The following is an 18,317-nucleotide window of genomic DNA, read 5'->3' as shown; positions in this document are numbered from 1 at the left end:
TGGACGGTGCGTGATCAGCGTGAGTTCTGTATGCATGCCAGCTTCTTCTAGTGCATCTGGAACATCTGTTGGTGCTCTTCTTGGCTATCTTATTCAATTACACGACCCGTTGCTCGACACGCCGAGCGCGTGACAAGCGACGCGCGCCCGCACCGGAGAGAAAGAAGAAGGCGCCTAGGATTCTGGCAAGGAGCTCATCAGCGTAGGGTTTTCATCTCCTCACCTATGAGCTTAGAAGGGAGATTTTGGGGATGGCGGCCGCTGACACGCCGTTGGAGGTGGACGAGACGACACTAGGGTGGTATGGTGGGAGAAGGCGGCTGGCCGGGGCTGGCGGCAAGGGCATCGTGTGCTGGATCTTGTTGGCTCCCCGCCTTGGAATTTGTGGGCGAGGTCGAGGGGTGGGGCGGCAATGAGAACTAGGATGGCGGAGGTTAGGGGAGGGCAGGGGGAGGTGGGTGGCATGGTGATGCGGCAAAGCACCCAGGGCTCACTCTCCTCACATGTATGGGTGGGATTTACAACATGGGTTGGATCTGTCATTTGAGTATGGATACATGGGAGCCATCGGCTGCCGGTGGTGGAGGGCGGGGAATGGGACCGTGGAGGAGGTGCATGGGGAGGGAGAAGAAGATGGGGGAGGCGCGAGGAAGAAGACGCAAAGCCATGTCACGTGATATCTGGTTCCATATATATTCAACACATTCAGGAAACCAAGAACCAGGCAAGGTCCTCACCGCTGCCTTACTTGCTCGCTGCATGGGCTCTCGATGACTTGCTCCAGCAGTGGCAAGATGGAGGAAGGTAGGGAGAGGAGGTGGTAGTGGCTTAGGTTTGGAGGCTTTCGGATTGGTGGATCGCCCACATAGAGAGCAACGTGCTTGGAAGGGCTATTGTTACCCATTTATCATTTTCATAAACAATTAAACTATGTCGTTTCAATTAAACTATGTCTATGTCTAAAACGATATACAGTTATAAATAGAGAAATAAATTTTGTATGAATCAGCTTTCTATGTAACATAGCTTTGATAATCTCCTATGAAATTCTCACCCCAACATGCATTCCGCTAGCTAAAGTGTTGAACAAGCAGCTGAGCGCTCCAGGCTCGCTCTCCTCACATGCATGTATGGGTGGGATTTACATCATGGGTTGGATATGGATACATGATGATAACTGGAACGGTGTCATACTATAAACATAGAGTAGCACTATCACATATAATTTTTCCTAGGGAGTTATTTTATGAAAATAAAATGTAAAATACTTCTCTATAATATGAGCACCAATATGGGTTAGATATAGATACATAGTGATAACTGGGACGGTGTCATACTACAAACATAGGGCGGCACTATCACATATAATTTTTCCCAAATGTAGAGAGTTATTTTATGAAACTAAAATATAAAAATAGGTGTACTTCTCTGTAATATGAGCACCACGTGTCAATTATCAGTCGAATCAGCCAGTCATTCAGCAGTGTTTTTTTCTCATAACAAATCAGTCAACAGTACTTACGCCTTGTTCATTTGACTGATAAATCATGGCAGAAAGTATTGTTGACCGATTTATTGTGAGAGAAAAATACTATGGAATGACTGGCAGATTCTAAGAAAAAAATGTGTTCTGTTTGGTTACATTAGCACCTACTGACGACGATAATAGCACACAGGAATCCGTCTATAAACTTGTACAAAATTACGGGCCCATAATTTTGGATCAAAGGGTTCATTATGACTGGGTTTGTCATTCGCGCATATGACGGAAAGCATTAGCGATAGTGGCAGGTGTAGTGTCCATTGCTTCATTCGCCGATCTTCTCGACGAGTCACGACCTTCAAAACAGGAAACCGCGATTTCCTTCAAACTTTCCATGACCGACAGCATGGTCGATCATATCTCAGCATGCTTGATGTTACATGTAGAATTTAGAAAGGTGTGTGTGGACTTGTTGAGGCATGCAACGTCAGGCTTTTGTGTCCACCTGCCAAGAGACTTGTATGAACGACCGTTGACGAAACAAAGCCACGCATACATGTAATTTGTCGATCGCACGCCAAACCTATTTTTTAGTCTAATAGACAACCGTTTCATGGTGGTATATCATTAGATAGGTCAGGTGATAGCTAGGTGAGGCGTGCAAGTTAAGCTAGCTTTTGTAGATTGTGACAATGATCAGGCGACGATCCTTCGTAGCATCACCCGACCTTTTTGCATGCATGCTGGTGTGAAACTTTATTAGGGTGGGTTTTGGAATGCACAAATTAGATAATTAAGATTCAATTTAATTCCGATATAGATCAAGAACTCATGTGTCCATGTACATTAAATAGGGTGCCACATAAGCAAGATTGCTGACTTGGTAGAGTCATTAAATAAAGGAGTTTCATCAGATGAAAGAGGAGTTTCATCCCCATGAAAATCGTATGGCTCGGTTACCTAGTTTATAGTCTTGATAATTGTGCCATGAAACTATGCATTGAGACTGACCTCACAATCGTAAGGTGAGAGATTCAGTTTACAGTGAATGAGACCAAATTGGCAATTACATGTCGTCTTTCAAATGCAAAACCTAACATCACTCATAAAAATTAATAAGAAACGGATGACAACGTTTGAAGTCCTAATGCCCTTGGTTCTGATCTTACGATTAATTCATATCACACCTTGTGGTGATAGGTAAGTAACCATTCATATTTTTACGATTAATTCATATGACATGTTGAAAATCGAACTTCAGACTAACATTTTTTCGTAATGCCTCGTGCAGGAACTTTGTCAAGGTGGATGCGACGGAGTCACGCCATATCACTAGCATACAGGGCCTCCTTATTAAGAAGCACTACCCTGGCTTGGTCAAGCACAAGGGGAAAGTGGAGCCACCCTTTTCCTGGCCGCACTTCTCTAGCGTCGTGGCAAACGACACCACTCTTGCGCAGGTCATCAAGGCCGAGTTCTGGGTAAGTCTTTAGTACTATGCATTCATTGGATGTTTTTGAAATAATGAAATAAAACATATATGATGTTTGTATGTAGGAGTGGTTCGTGTGCGAGGAGGGGAAAGAGGCCGAGGCGGCGAAAATCTAGGACAAGGTCTGCAGAGAGCGGCTGAATGACATGTACTCCGAGGCGCACATCCAGTGCGTCATCTCCTACCACCATGAGGTGCTTGGCCAGAAGGTGACAAAGAAACAGGCTAGGGAGATGATCATGTTGCCCGACACTGATATCACCAGAGAGCAGTACATGCAGGTAAGTAGGGAACATTTATTCTGCCTTTAAAAATAAGTATGAAACATTAATTCTCATTCATCTTCTGACATATCAAATGCACGTTGTCATGCAGTTTCCTGCTGATTGGTGCTAATCACACACCGACTGTTGGGCTCAGATTGTGGACTCGTGGCAGAGGCCGGAGGCGTACGTGGAGCGCAGAAGAAGACGGGAGAACCGCCTGGCTGCGACGAGAGGGGCGTCACACCACCAGGGGAGCGTGGCCCTCCCAGGGTACATGGACACATATGTATGTTTCTTTTTTTTGTTTGTTTATTTATTTTTGCTAACGCTTTATTCTCATTACGTTTAATCAACCTTGTTTGTGTTTTTCTCGCAGCGCAAGACCCACGGCAACGTGCCCATCAGCGAGTATGTTGGGTACGCCCTGGCTAACAAGTGGCGAGCGTCGGATCCGAACAACGTCTACAACCCACAGGACGGGCCCGATGCATACACCAACACTGCCGCCTACGAGAAGATGTCCGCGTACGCCACTGCAGCTCGCACGCGCCATGGGGATGACTTCGACCTTACCACCGAGCCACTGGACACGGACTTGCTCATGAGGACGGGAGGAGGGAAGCAGCACGGCCGGTACATGATTGCCCACAGCGCAATCAACCCGGCCACCGTACCCACGCTCCGCGAGGTTCGGCAGGGGAGCAGCTCGACCTCCGACGTCCCCATACGGCCTCGTCAGCCGAGCTCCGTGCAGCAGATAGCTGCGATGCAGGTAACTACAGCTTTATCCATCGTCCATTAGTTTTACATATATACATCTCCTTCTGCATTGTTTAACCATTGCGGGTGTAATATTGCAGTCGCAGCTAGAGGAGTTGCAGGCCAGGCAGGACGAGCTGCAGGAGGCTCATCGGCGAGAGCTGGCGGCCGAGCTGGCGGCCAGAGACGAGGCCCATCGGCGCCACATGGAGGCACAGCAGCAGCACACGCAGCGTCAAATCTCGGACCTAGTCGGATACTTCCAGTCCATCCAGAGCTCTACAGCGCCTCCGCTGCCTGCCTCGCTCTTCGCTCCACCCCCTATTCCACCCCCTGTTCCTGCCCCTGTAGGCAGTCCGGTGAGTGTATATATGTTTGTCTATTGCTTTGGCTTGTGCGGCCGTCCTGCAGATACTAATAAGTTCGCTTTTATATTATGTAGCATCAGTCGTGGGGTTCGAACCCGACCCCTTCTCCAGGCAGTGGGTGGCAGGTTACTACTTATGGCCACCCAAGTACGCAGCACACGTGGCCTGGTGCCCATCCGCAGCACGGCCACCCCGGGTTGTCCGGCAGCCCTCCTCCGCGCCCCGGGTACTCGTACCCGTACCTGTCGGTGCCAGGGCAGGCCATGTGGGCGCCGTGGGCAGGTGCGAGCTCTCCACACCCTGGGGGGCACTCACCCTGGTCGGCTTGGCCAGATGGGGGCTCGGGACACGATGGAGGCCACGGCGACGACGGGTCAGAGTCACAGCACTAGGGGTGAGGCGCTAGCGACTTCGAGGAGTGATATTCATGTGGACTTGTGGTTTATGTTATGAACTTGTGGTTTATGTTATGAACTTATGGTTTATGTTGGACGTAATGTTAGATTTGTCATATCTATGTGGATTTGTGATATCTGTGGACTTCGATATGTTTCATGTGTGATATATATGTGGATTGTGATATAGACAAAGGGATTTGTGATATATATATATATATATATATATATATGTGGCTGTGCATGTAAAAAATAGAGAAAAAACAAAAAACAAAACTAAATTCCCAGCTTTGCCGAGAGACTGGATGGCTGGCACTCGGCAAAGATAGAAAGCCGGGTTCAGAAGAACTAAAGCTTTGCCGAGAGCCTGGCTGTCTGGCTCTCGGCAAAGGTGGTCTTTGCCGAGAGCCTTCCTGCAGAGCTCTCGGCCCGGGTTCAGAAGAACTAAAGCTTTGCCGAGAGCCAGCCTGGCAGGCTCTCGACAAAGGCTTTTTTTTTAAAAAAAATAAAGAATCTTTGCCGAGAGCCTGCCAGCACGGCTCTCGGCAAAGACGACGTCAATATTGACGTTTCTCGACGGCGCCGTAGGCTTTGCCGAGGGCGTTTCTGGCTCTCGGCAAAGCCTTTGCCGAGGGCTTTTAGGCCTTTGTCGAGGGCTCTCGGCTCTCGGCAAAGAAGCCGGATCCAGTAGTGGTTGACTTGTTGATGCATGTAACGTCAAGCTTTGTGTCCACCTCCCAAGAGACTTCTATGAACGACGGTTGACGAAACAAAGCCACGCATGCATGTAATTTGTCGATCGCACGCCAAACCTATTTTTTAATGGTGGTATATGATTAGCTAGGTGATAGTTATTAGGTTGAGACGTGCAAGCTAGCTTCTCGTAGATTGTAACAATGATCATCAGGCAACGATTCTTCGTGGCGTCATCCGACCTTTTGCATGCATATGCTGGCGTGAAACTTTATTAGGATTGGTTTTGTAATGCACAAATTACATAATTAAGATTCAGTTTAATTCCAATATATATAGATCAAGAACCCATGTGTCCATGTACTATTATTATATCATTCTAAGTATAATATACTGTAATTAATAAGTTAAATACACCAGGCGGACCTTGAATTTATATGGGCAATTCCACTTAGGTTCATGTGAACTCTAAAAAAATACTTATTTTCGAGTCACTTACCCTAAACTTGTATTAATGTTCCATCCTAGTTAATTCTTTTCCCCACACCGTGTTGCATGTGCCCACCACAACATTGCGGTCACACCATGCCGAATCACGTGCGCCCACCATAGTGGTCTAGCGTACAGGGCTGAGATCTGCTTAGGTTAGGCCTTGTTTAGATCCAAAAATTTTTTGGATTTTAACACTGTAGCACTTTCGTTTTTATTTGACAAATATTATCCAATCATAGAGCAACTACGCTTAAAAGATTCGTCTCGTGATTTACAGATAAACTATGCAATTAGTTATCTTTTTTATCTATATTTAGTATTCCATGCGCATGTGCCGTAAGATTCGATGTGATGGGGAATCTTGTAAAGTTTTGGGTTAGTTTAGACCACAATCAACATTTCCTCTAGTATTTAGTAAAGTTTGCATATCTCCTTATGGCGCCGGATATAAATCGCCTGCTTACTTGCAATGTGATTAGCCACAGAACATAGACACCACCACGCTAGTGAATCCAAAGTCGCTAGACTCGCATGGTGCCCCCAAAACTCTATCTCAGCTCTCTCCTGTTAAGTACAACCGTTCCGTATTTTTTATTGTTTCTCGGTTGACGATTTGCTGCTCCCTCTTGAGGATGCCCTTAGGGCACTCATAATGCAAGACTTTATCATAGAGTCCAAGACAATTAATTACATACTATTTATGGTATTTTGCTGATGTGGCAGCATATTTATTGAAGAAAGAGGTAGAAAAATAAGACTCCAAATCTTATTTAGACTCTAAGTCCACATTGTTCGAGGTAATAAATAACTTTAGACTCCATGATAGAGGGCATTCACAATGCAGACTCTATTATAGAGTCTAAAGTCGAAAATGTGTCCCCTCATGGCGCGTAGCGCGGCGGCTCGATCGCTTTCCCCGTTTCCGAGCTAGCCTCGGCCGCGCCGTCGTGGGATCGACAGCTCCACGTACCACGCCACGGCGATCAGCCGGGCTAGCTGCATGCAGCCGGCAGCAGGGCATGGATCGAGCGAGACCGTGCGCGTCCGTCCACGTCCAGCCCCCTGCCGCGCTGCAGCCACCTGCTAGCGTCCACGGCGCGGGCAATCCCGCGCCCCACATGTGATTTCCTCGTCAGCAGTAGTCCCGGGCAGCCTTTGGCCGTTGCCTGGCCGTGCCGTGCAATTTCGGTGTCTCATTTGCATGCGGCGCTAGGTCTGGGGCCGGGGGAGGTTTAACAACTTTTTTGAGTTGTTTTCAGCGTACATATAGAGAGATATCATCTTACTATATGCTCACGATGGATGGCTTCGATCAACAGGGCCGTAACTATAATAAAACGACAAATGTCTTTCATTCGGTCGACATCTTATATTAGATCGTCATTTCAAGCCACAATAGACTGGTTTAATTTTGCGTAAATATGAAGCTGGACTGCTGGAGTGATATATAATTAAACTTTTTTTAAAAAAAGATGATCGAATGGTGTCTACTATTATATACATGATCTGTTTGATATACATGATCTGCTATGAAAAATCTGTTATGGGTTGTAAACAGTAAAAAAGCTATAAACTGTTTGGTTCAAATAACTATGAAACACATCACCTCTCTTTCTCCATTGAAACAAGTCTGTTATATTCCCAAAGCAAAAGGCCAAAAGTAGGATCTAATTAAGGTGCTGCAAATATTATACTGCATGAAAATAGCGGCCTATGCCCTTTTGCAATGGCTAGCTGGAACACTATAGACCTGCTGGTACCAAACTTCTCTTCAGATCTGCAGATTTTTGAAGCTTTCAAGGACACTAGTGCAGCAAAGATTCTACTGGTTGTTCCAGAGAGCCATTTCTACTAGCGGAGGAAGCAACTGCCAGCGGCAAAGGCTAGTGTAATAAATAATCAAATCTACATGCAGTTAGTCGAGATACACCCGTGTTAATATCATTCATTGGCGGTTCACATAACCATCTTCCTAGAAATCATAGTTACAATGTGTTAGGCTATCTAGACTCTTAGAAATGATGTGATCTTTAAAGGAATCTCAACCTCCATTCAGCGTTGCAACTTGCAAGTCAATTTTTAGAGGAGTTTGCCTTAGTTATACTAAAAGCAAAAGCAGCATTCCATCCACTTATTGATTTTTATGGTTAGAAGCTTTCGTGTATTATTTTTTTATTTTCTTTGTAAGATTCTTTGTATCTTGAAGTCTATTCTCAGAAACTGTAATTTTATAGCAAAATCAATAAAAGCAAAGTAGGAGGCTTACCCCTCCTGTTTACCTTAAAAAAACATAGCAGCCTCTAAAAAATTAGTTTCAAATTTCACTCGATTGGTTGGTGTCCTACTTTTGGTAGCAGAAGCATTTTCCGGAAACTGAAACAAACAAAGCTAGAAGCAGCATATACTCTGTATACAGTTACATGGCTACTAGCTATTTATGGAGTTACAAATTTGACACTTTCTTTAATTTGCCGCATTGATCAGATGACTCAAACTCAGTTAAGAAAAACATGTTTATGAATCCTAGCTGTCTAGTAAATAAATTACTTGTCAACATATGGAGTATGTCACATTTTTATATGTCCAATTGTAAGGTCTAAATGGCCAGAGGGGGATGGATAGCCTATTTAAATTTTCTACAAACTCAACTAGACAAGTTGGTTAGTAGAATAAATGGTGAAGCTATTCTAACACTAGCACAACTAAACTATGCAAGCCACCTATACAAGTCTAGCAAAAAAGCTAAACACTAAGTCACAACAACGAACTACAACTAAGGGCTAGCTACTCTCCTAAACAAGAAGTCTAAGCTACACAAGGTAAACAACTAGCAAGGTATACAAGTAAGTAATGGAGTGGGGAGTGATGGTTATACCGATGTTGTACAGTAGAGATATATTCAATCATTCACTCACAACCACAATCATAAGAGAGAATCCTCAGCAAGAGATGACACAAGATTTTTACCGAGGTTTACTTGCTTTTCGGCAAGCTAGTTCTTGTTGTGGTGATACACTCACTTGATGGATCACGAGCTAATTGTCAATTTAAAGTCAAATCCTCAGCGGGTGCCGCACATCCACTCACAAGAGGGGATCCTCCAAGCCACGAGCAATCCACTAGAGTAGTCAATTGCGATCTCCCGTGTAGAAGGCTCAAGAACCTCTCACAAATCACTTGGTGAGGCTCGATACAAACTCCAATCATGAGCTCAACGCCTTCGCTACTCCAAGCCATCTAGGGTGTCGGGAAACACCCAAGAGTAACAAGAAATCCGCAGCAAACTCAAGGATCAAGTACAACTAGATGCAACTCCAAATTCAATACACTTGAATCTTACTCAATCTCAATAGGATGATCAATTAAGCAAGGAGATGAGTGAAGGAAGTTTTCTCTAGCTCAAAGTATGCCTTAAGTATTCAGAATGGCTAAACAGAAACCCCTAAAGCTAGACACCTTCTATTTAAAGAGGTCCGCCCCACAGCTAGCCGTTTGAGCTTTCTATGGGAGCGTCACACGCTCCGACGCCACACCGTCGGACGCGGTAGAGCATTCGATGCTCACCTGCCTTGCGTGTTAGATCGCTGCCATGTGTCCTTCTTTGAATGTGGACCATTAATCACTAACGGTCACTACAAGTTAATGCCTCGAAAGCTCTCCCAGCGTCGGACGCGCAGATGCTACACGTCGGACGCGGCATCCACGCACCGGATGCTACTCAGGGAGGTCTGCAAACTCGCAGGGCCGTCGGACGAGTCCGACGAAGGGACATCGGATGCACCCTCAGCGTCCTACACGTCCATAGACGAAACCCTACTGCTACAGGAGTATTGGACGCTCCAACACATAGTCAAACTACGCCACGTTGTGTTGCACTCGTCGGACGTGACCTCAGCAACCGACGCTGTCCAACCTAGCCTCCGCACTCACGAGATTTTCTTGTCATTCTTCTTTTTCTTCTTTCCGGTGATATGTAGAAGACGATTCTCCTTTCATGGAATATGCAATTAATTATATATAATTAAGTAAAGCATCAATGGCCGCCAGTTCATTAATCAGTTAGTCCATGATATATATATATATGGGGGTATACGCCTATTTTTGTAGATCATATATACCTTGCGGTTCAAGTTTCTCCTCATGATCAAGTGAATCTCCCTAGCTTCTCCAACAACCAACTGTCACCACTCACCACATGCATCTGTGGTTATTATGGATAAAAAGAGCAAAAAATCGTATGGTCGGAAGCCAAAAGTGTGATTCTATTATTCCAAACAAAGTCGAGATGCATTTTCTTATCGAATTTTCATCTGATAGACTGATTCTGCATGCTAGAGAATGGATGCAAATTTGGTAGCTAGTTAGTTACAATATATATGAGTGATGAGTATGGCCATGCATCTGCAGGATTCGAAAGATCACATTATAATACTCTCTCCGTGTTGAAAGATGGCAAAGCATTCCCAAAGAATCCAATTCCTTTGCATGTAGTGGTTATCTATCATTAATGATCTCTACACAAATCAGTTCTCTGGTTGTGAATCACAATGGAGTTAAATGTCACTATCTAATTCACTCATGGATAATGTATAGTTTAATAATCTTCTCTTTGTTTTTATTGCAATTTACTCCCTTCGTCCCAATGAAAGTATCATTTTAAACTTTCAAGCTTTTTGTTTGACTGTTCATCTTATTCAAAATTTGTGTTTAAAAATTATTTATTTTACTATGACTTGTTTTATCAATAAAAATATGTTAACAATGATATATTTATTTACTAGTTGCATAAAAATTGAATAAGACGAATAGTTAAATAAAAAATTGAAAATCAAAAACGATATTTTTAATGGGACGGAAGAGTACATGGCACACGAGGGAGACTTGAGCATTTATTTTGAGCAATGATACGGGTCTAGTTTTCCAAATTATAATTTTCATTGCACCCTACATATAGGGGGTTAACTTCTCTGCTAACTTTTTTCAATATTCCTTCCATCCTTCCGTTAAGAAAAAATGCTTAGATGATTCTTGAAATTAACATTTCTATTAAATTCTTCATCAATGCATTTTTTTGTTAAGAAAAAATCTCGAAGTGTGGTCCTAGAGAAAACCAGGCCGGTATGTAACGTACTGGCCCAGATCAAATTCTATTAGTTTTCTTTGTTTCTTTTTTGGTTTCTTGAAGCTGTCTTCTTATGTTTTCTTGGATTCGTTGCTTGACGTGGAATCAGTCCAAAGCTAGGGGCCTCAGCCGGTCCGATCCCGCTAATAATTCTTTTGGTCATAGTCACTTTAGTTTCAAGAAAGGGCGTACGCTTTCGATTATCTATGCAATCATCGCATGAATTCATTGTTATAGTTATAAGAAATGATTAGTACTTAAGCTAAATTCTGGTACCTTTCCCGGTTACTTGTAAAATTGTATTTACGCTAAAAAGTGCCATGTGACTTGAGTTTTGGATTTCTTGGTATATGCGCATCATTCATATTAGTACTTAAGCTAAATTCTGGTACCTTTCCTGTTATGGCATATATATATCAACATAACTTACAAAACGTATCTGAAATTTTCATTATGTTGATATAATTTAGATGTTCACAGTTCACTCGTAAACACTCAGCGAACATGGACATACTTTTAGAGTTTCTCCACGGTCATGCATTATAACAAAGGCAACAGGAGCATACTTTGATTCTTAAGTTCTGCATCTTGTTCGTTTGAGCTTATCAACTGAATTTACCAGCCATTCAGCAGTGCTTGTCTAGACGACAGTAAAAACAAAATAGATATAGTATAATTAATCCTCCAGACGGCAGTGACTGTCGTGCTTGTCTAGATATGTTTTAAGACAGCAGTGACTGCCACATCCCTGTTTTAAAGAGATATGATTGCTGATCGTGCCCCTACAATATGAACCACATGATTTACGGCGAGATTTATACTCAGCAGAAGAGAGATAATAAAAATTTATCTCTCTTCTATTGTGCATGAATCTCAGTGCGAATCTTGTGATTCACGTTACGAGGACATGTGCCGTTAGCGGCAAAATTTACTTTAGCATTGAAATCGATCGATGCAACCACAAGTCCAAAGTCCAAATCCCTAGTATATTATTCTAGTGAACGGGCGTCTCCCGTGGTGGGCCGGCAAGACATGCGTCGTGATTCTAAGGGGTGTCGCACGTGAGTCGGTCTGTGACACTATCACAGAGAAATTTTTTCCCTTCAGGGTGGGACACAACGAAGTTGTTGTAAGATAGGCAGGCCAAAATGCTAGCGACTCTTATCGAGAGAGGTGTTGAGGAACAGAGGTTGGAAAAGCTCGAAAAGAGATATAGATTGGTTTTTTGATTGATTGTGTGTTGTACCACTTCTACATGAGGTGGTCTAATCTCATTTGGAAACCTTCCTAATAAAACATAAGTTTTTTCATGAGATTGGAAAAGATCGCATCGAAAAGACTCAGACAGGCAGAACTGGTTTATCGGACTGGGCCAATTTACATAGCAGCAGAGCTAAATCAGCTAAAAGCAGCCTGGACTGGTTTACACTGGACCGGTCCGAACGTCCAGGGTATGTCCAGTTTACTCCAAATTGGCCCAAATTCAATCCTTTTCTCTTGTATTTCATTCCTAATTTCGAATGCAACCCTCCTAATCTTTCAAAAAAAAAATCGAATGCAACCCCTCTGACCCTTTTTTCTGTCAACACTAATCCCAAGTGAAAAACTATTTCTTCTGTGAAAAATTTTGTGGCAAGTTTGGATGGTAAAGAAGAGCAGGGTTTTTGGCCAAAGCTCAAGGGAGTCACACTATCAAAGAGGAAAGCTTGAGATCACATCTGGGAAGCAGTACTCACGGTATGGCCGAAATATCGGCTGTAACCAGTGTCACAGTTTGTTTAGCTTTGCTTGTTCCCTGGTGAGTAGTCTAGACAGACAATTCTTTTTTTGCCTTGTTCTATCGTGCAGCCGAGCTACTGAAGAGGAATAAATGGATTGCACTTAACAGTTCATTTGCTGCAAGAATTAGGAATAGCTTCCACCTTGCAAGTAAGACCTAGTACATGGCCAGCAGTTATCATGATTACATACACCTGTTACATGATCATATACTACAGATCTATTCGATCACTGTAGGATATCAGACTAGCTATGGATCGCAAGTCATTTCCTTTCGGGAAAATTACTTTGGTAATATATCAGACGAGCTACGTATGACAGATGCAGGATGCACAACTGAAATTATAAATGCTGAAGGTGAAACAATTAGTGTAAAGTTGTCACAGCAGGGGAGCTGCACATCATTCAGCTCGGCTATTCCTCTTCAGTAGCTTGGAAATGGTTGAGTTAGACGTGTCTTGGTCACCATGGGGCATTTTTCGTCGAGACGAGTTCAATGTCTTCCCTTTAGTAGGGTTGGCATCAAGGCGACTCGACGCATAAGCTTCTCCCATCCTTTTTTTACACTCTTTGCTTGCAGTCTCATGATCAACTACTGTAAAACCAAACGGATGCAAAATATAAATCAATTATCACTAATCATGGATATGCCTTCTTTACGACAGTGTCCTTCATTTTTACCTGGTTTCGGGTAGTCTTTGCCAATAATACAATTGGCTTTCTTCTGGATGCTAAGGGGAGCAGTCCAAGGCTCGTAAATGTATTCCCTTGGCATGTCTAAATTAGTTGAATATAGAATTGCAAAATAAAATTGGTTAGTCCTCTATCTGAAGGGACAAACAATGCTGACTTCTGGCTTCAGAAGACTATTTATATTGGTGCTGAAACGTTGTTCCAGAAGTACCTTTCAGCACTGGGATGAAATGCCTAATGTAGTTCCCATTAGGATCATACTTCTTTCCGAATGTGATAGGGGAGTAAATTCTGTGGTACTATTTGAAAAAGGCACAAGAAATGTAGATAACTATTAGTATGAACAAAAGTGTCCATAAAAAGTGCTATGTGAAGGATGTGCATTATCGGTAACCTGATAGAAGAAGGATGAGCAAGAGAGCCACATCCAATTGCCATTGTTAATGGCCCAGTCAGAATCTATCAGTAGCCTTTCAAAGACATCACGTCCTTTTTCCCAGTGGATAAACTTTAAAAGAAATAGGTTCAGAAGTTAGTATAGGTTTTCTGCTTAATGAAACACATGCCGATGCATGTTCTGAAAAAAAGAAGTTAGTATAGGCAATGTAAGGTAGTTTGGAATCAGTCTTTAGAAATTTCTTCAGATGCATAATGTCAATTGTCCACATATGTCCCAGAGAACGTTAGGCAAGTAAATCTTCAGATTCTACCAACACAATATTGACCCCACTAATTAGCTCATCAAAACAACCCAATAGCCATATTTTTGAAGAGACTCATCTAGCAAAACAAACAGTTCTTATTGATTACCTTCTTGCTTAACTAGAACTCGAAAGTTGCCAAAAGTGCAAAATTTACAATTACCAACATACATATTCTGTAAAGGAGATTTCAATGTAAATAATTCCCAACAGAGTTCTTATTCGATACCATATCACCGCGTGTCAAAAAACAAGCAACCGAATGGCGTGCAAGGTGATGCATCCAGCCCCACTTCCTTAGCTGGAAGACAAACACACAAAAAGAAAGCTATCAGATACTCTTAAGAACGACACAAATGAACAGAAAGATAGAACAAGAAAAAAAAAAGCAAGGTGAGGTTCTCTGGTAGATATTCATTTGAGAAAACCTGAATCATGATAGCATCGATCCATGGATATCCTGTTTGGCCATCTCTCCATGCAACAAATAGCTCCTCGTTCTCGCTCCATGGAATCTAAATTAAATGGGGTTTGGTTTACAATTGTGCTCATGAAAAGTGCATCACTGAAAGAAGAATGGTTCGGATCAAACGGAGCCACCTGCTTGCATATTTTGTTTCCTTTCATTCGGTCAAAATTAGGAGTTCCATAAGACACTGTGTAGAAGAAGTCTCGCCACAGCAGCTATTACAAAAACATGAGACATGCACTCAGAACCAAAGTAAAAAAATCTGTGTAGCCAGATTGTTCCTTCATGTTCAACAAATGCAGTTACAATTACAAATCACCTGTCCTATCAATGAAACAGGTGGTTTTGTATGGTTTCTGACGCTCTTGTACACATCCTGAATGCAGTGGTAAAAATATCTGGAAGACAGGCACCCAAACTGCATAATAACAGCATGACAATCCGTTTTTGACACTTTACAATCTAAATAAATAGTAGGGAAGAAGGACAAGTAACTGCATTGAGTTATTAACAAACATACCTTCAGATATGGTGACAAGACAGTTGTGGAAGGTTTCAGAAAGGCAGAGGGGTCACCCTTTGGTTTCTCAAATTTGGCAACCCATTCCTACTCAGAACAAAACAAAAGAATCTAGGTCGTCACCTTCAGAACACCTGTGGAAACAGCAAAGAATAACAAACTTGATGGATTTCAGAATGTTGCTATTCCAGAAGTAGCCACCTTATTTTGAAGTGATTCTTTCATTCTCCTCAGAGCTTCTGTCTCCCCGCCACGAAATGGTGGAATCTCCTCCTGCAAATGGCCATCCAGCAGTTCAGAGAGACCGATCCAGTAGTAACTGAAATACTAGTTCTTTGGAGCAATTGTGACTCTACCCTTACCTCGCTGATATCCACATACCCAAGCTCCTCAACTGTAGGCACGGGCAACAGCTCGTACTCCCCTGTGTCTCCAAGCGGTGGGAGCTCAGAGTATTCCTCCATGATAGGATCTGGCGGCTCCCCAGCAATGGAGACAAAGGATTGATATGTCAAAGGCGGACGACCACCGTTCTGCAAATTGGGAAAACCAGAATCAGTTAAGCACATTTGGTTGCGAGTATTGAGTAGTGAGTCATGAGTTCACAGGCATAGTACTGAATGCTAGTATAAGCTTTCGAGTTTCGAACACCTTCTTTATGATTTCTGCTGGGTCGAAGAGAGTGTGGCTGACAGGCGTGAACACCTCGATCCCGGACGCCAATGCAAAATCCTAAAAGTACCAAAATCTTCATCAGGAAACATCACCCAAGAAAGATACCGGAGAGTGGAGAAAAGTGATCTTAGCAGCCTCACCGTGACTTTCTTATCGCGGGCCAGCGCGTACGGCTCGGTATCGGACTCGAAGCACAGCTTGCCGATGTTCCACTGAACGCAAATGAACGATGGGTGAAGTAAACCCAAGATCTCGTCATTGTGTAACCAACGGTTGAAAGGGCAAAGGAAAAAAAAACTAGTAGTTGGCTTTGCGTCCAGGGCGGCAGCAGAGATGGACGGATGCTTACATCCTTTAGGGCCGCGCAGACCGCGTCGGCGACGTCGTCGCGGGCACGGAGGAGGAGGAGGCGGGACCCGAGGCGTCGGAGACGAGCGTCGAGGTCGCTGAGGCTCTCGAGGAGGAAGCGGATGCGGGCGACCCCGGCGCGCGCGGAGCCCGGGGAGGACGCGGCGGGGTCCGGGCGGAGGTACCGCGGGTCGAGCACGAACACCGGGTACAGCCGCCGCGCGGAGGCGGCGCCGGCCCCGTACCGGCGGGCCGCGTCGAGCGCCGGGTTGTCGTGCACGCGCAGCCCCTTCCGGAACCACACCATCGCCGCCGTCGCGGCGGTTGCGGCCTCCATCGCGGCGCGGGCGGGCGGAGGGTGCGCGCGGGGTGCGGACGGAGGAGGATTGGGGGATTTTGCCGGCGGTGGGGGAGTTGGGAGTTAGGAAATTGGGAGAGATGATGCGGGCCGTTGATGTGGGATTGGACGGCGGAGGTTTGAACAAGGAAGGGGTAACCGTAGCGAGTGGCGCGGGAAGTGGCCACGTCGGTTTCGTTTTGGCCGTTCCTGTCGTGCCACACGGGATCCGGTGCGGATTGTGAAATGTGGACAAGCAGCTCTTCGGATCTGGCGGGAGGGCAGATGACGCACTCCTCTTTCACATCCTGTGAAATTATTGGGATCAAACAGACCGATACAGCACAGGGGCAGATGATCCGGTTTGCGCGCTCGCCGTATCATGATTTGAGCTTATTGGTTTATTTGAAAAATTATAGTTGCAAGTATTTTTCGTTGATTTATTATTAAAAAAAACACTGCTAACCAATAGAAAAAGTAGAATTTATAAGATAAGCGAATGATCGCCGGTGCTCTGCAGATCCGCGAGGCACCGATTCTTCAGCCATGTCGATCGAACTTGCTCAGAGTGTGAGACACTAGGGCCTTATTTACATGCGAAAAGTTTTTGGAATTTGCTATTGTAGCATTTTCGTTTGTTTGTGACAAATATTGTCTAATCATACACTGACTAAGGTTAAAAGATTCATCTCACGATTTACAGACAAACTGTGTAATTAGTTTTGTTTTCGTCTATATTTAATGTTTCATGCATGTGCCGTAAGATTCGATGTAATGAGAAATCTTGAAAATTTTTTGATTTTTGAGGTGAACTAACAAGGCCCTAGGTTGTAGGCAGCGTGGGAGGACGCTGAACAATTTTTTTTTTCGCCTTCAACATGGGCAAACGAACATTTGGGCAGCCCGCGTAGACAATACTGGCTGCCATACATCGGCGCCGCAAGCACAAGTGTAGACAATTTATTTATCTGAGTTCTCAGGCACGGATTGAGTAGAATACAAAGTTAGGCTTTGTTTAGATTAAAAAGTTTTTAGATTTTGACACTGTAGTATTTTTATTTTTATTTGACAATCATTATTCAATCATGAAGTAACTAGACTTAAAAGATTCGTCTCGGGAGTTACAGATAAACTGTGCAATTAGTTTTTATTTTCGTCTATATTTAATACTCCATGCATGTACCGCAAGATTCGATGTGATGAAGAATCTTGAAAAAGTTTTTGGTTTTTGAGGTAATCTAAACAAGGCCTTAGTATAACCGGACACCGCAGTCGACCCTAGGGTCTCCTAGTCTGCGCTGTCAGCCTGTCACCGTCACTTACATTTCCACCACCATTGGTCTCCCCCCTCCCTCTTCCGACATATCACCGGAGGTCAGAGGGAACGAGGATTTATCATTTTTAATAAGATTTTTTCTAGTAGATCGAGTTTTTAGAGTTAAGGTCTCTCCACGTCAAGTTTCTTGGTTTTGGAGGATTTATTTTCTTCTCCTCTCCAACAACGTGAGAGAGCAAGTGAAAACGTTTTCTCTATGGCGGCTCTATTGAAGATGCAGGCAACAACTACGTCATCGGCATCCTCACCGATTTAACGACATGGAGACATTTATTTTCGGAAGGCGACATCAAGGCGGAAATGGTGTCACCGCCATGGAATAATTTTCTTCTGTCTTCTTTTCCATTTTATTGTGGTTAGATCTGACCACGATGAAGGACTAGGGAGAA

The 18,317-nt window shown here is 43.8% G+C and overlaps 2 protein-coding genes across 3 annotated transcripts; one reads left to right on the top strand and one right to left on the bottom strand.

The window, feature by feature from the left end:
- LOC110434721 (WW domain-binding protein 11-like) lies at positions 3,128-4,930 on the top strand. The gene is made up of 6 exons (XM_021459430.1): positions 3,128-3,256; positions 3,351-3,527; positions 3,618-4,013; positions 4,102-4,359; positions 4,443-4,650; positions 4,872-4,930. The coding sequence occupies exons 2-6, from the start codon at positions 3,516-3,518 to the stop codon at positions 4,928-4,930; spliced, it is 933 nt and encodes a 310-aa protein (XP_021315105.1). The 5' UTR covers positions 3,128-3,256; positions 3,351-3,515.
- LOC8082933 ((6-4)DNA photolyase) lies at positions 12,925-16,646 on the bottom strand. Of its 2 annotated transcripts, XM_002451702.2 has the most exons (14): positions 16,257-16,644; positions 16,048-16,119; positions 15,884-15,964; positions 15,595-15,765; positions 15,434-15,505; positions 15,233-15,319; positions 15,032-15,130; positions 14,844-14,927; positions 14,672-14,758; positions 14,473-14,544; positions 13,937-14,050; positions 13,754-13,841; positions 13,531-13,626; positions 12,925-13,444 (listed from the first exon to the last, which is right to left on the bottom strand). In XM_002451702.2, exons 1-14 carry the CDS (start codon positions 16,590-16,592, stop codon positions 13,251-13,253), a joined length of 1,653 nt encoding a protein of 550 aa, XP_002451747.1. In that variant the 5' UTR covers positions 16,593-16,644; the 3' UTR covers positions 12,925-13,250. The 2 variants fall into 2 exon arrangements, with proteins under 2 accessions (XP_002451747.1, XP_021314131.1); XM_021458456.1 differs by lacking the exon at positions 12,925-13,444 and having other exon boundaries at positions 13,754-13,833; positions 16,257-16,646.

The sequence above is a fragment of the Sorghum bicolor genome, chromosome 4 (genome assembly GCF_000003195.3).
Source record: "Sorghum bicolor cultivar BTx623 chromosome 4, Sorghum_bicolor_NCBIv3, whole genome shotgun sequence".
NCBI lineage: Eukaryota > Viridiplantae > Streptophyta > Magnoliopsida > Poales > Poaceae > Sorghum > Sorghum bicolor.
This window is presented reverse-complemented; position numbering and strand designations above follow the sequence as displayed.

Bases quoted from the DNA above. Each gene is read 5' to 3' on its own strand.
- LOC110434721 (XM_021459430.1), top strand. The intron at 4,014-4,101 runs GTAACTACAGCT...GTAATATTGCAG, and splicing joins AGCAGATAGCTGCGATGCAG to TCGCAGCTAGAGGAGTTGCA. The intron at 4,651-4,871 runs GTGCGAGCTCTC...ACGTAATGTTAG, and splicing joins CATGTGGGCGCCGTGGGCAG to ATTTGTCATATCTATGTGGA.
- LOC8082933 (XM_002451702.2), bottom strand. From the start codon at position 16,592: ATGGAGGCCGCAACCGCCGCGACGGCGGCGATGGTGTGGTTCCGGAAG. The intron at 15,766-15,883 runs GTGTTCGAAACT...CCCAATTTGCAG, and splicing joins CAGCAGAAATCATAAAGAAG to AACGGTGGTCGTCCGCCTTT. The intron at 15,506-15,594 runs GTAAGGGTAGAG...GGCCATTTGCAG, and splicing joins GGTATGTGGATATCAGCGAG to GAGGAGATTCCACCATTTCG.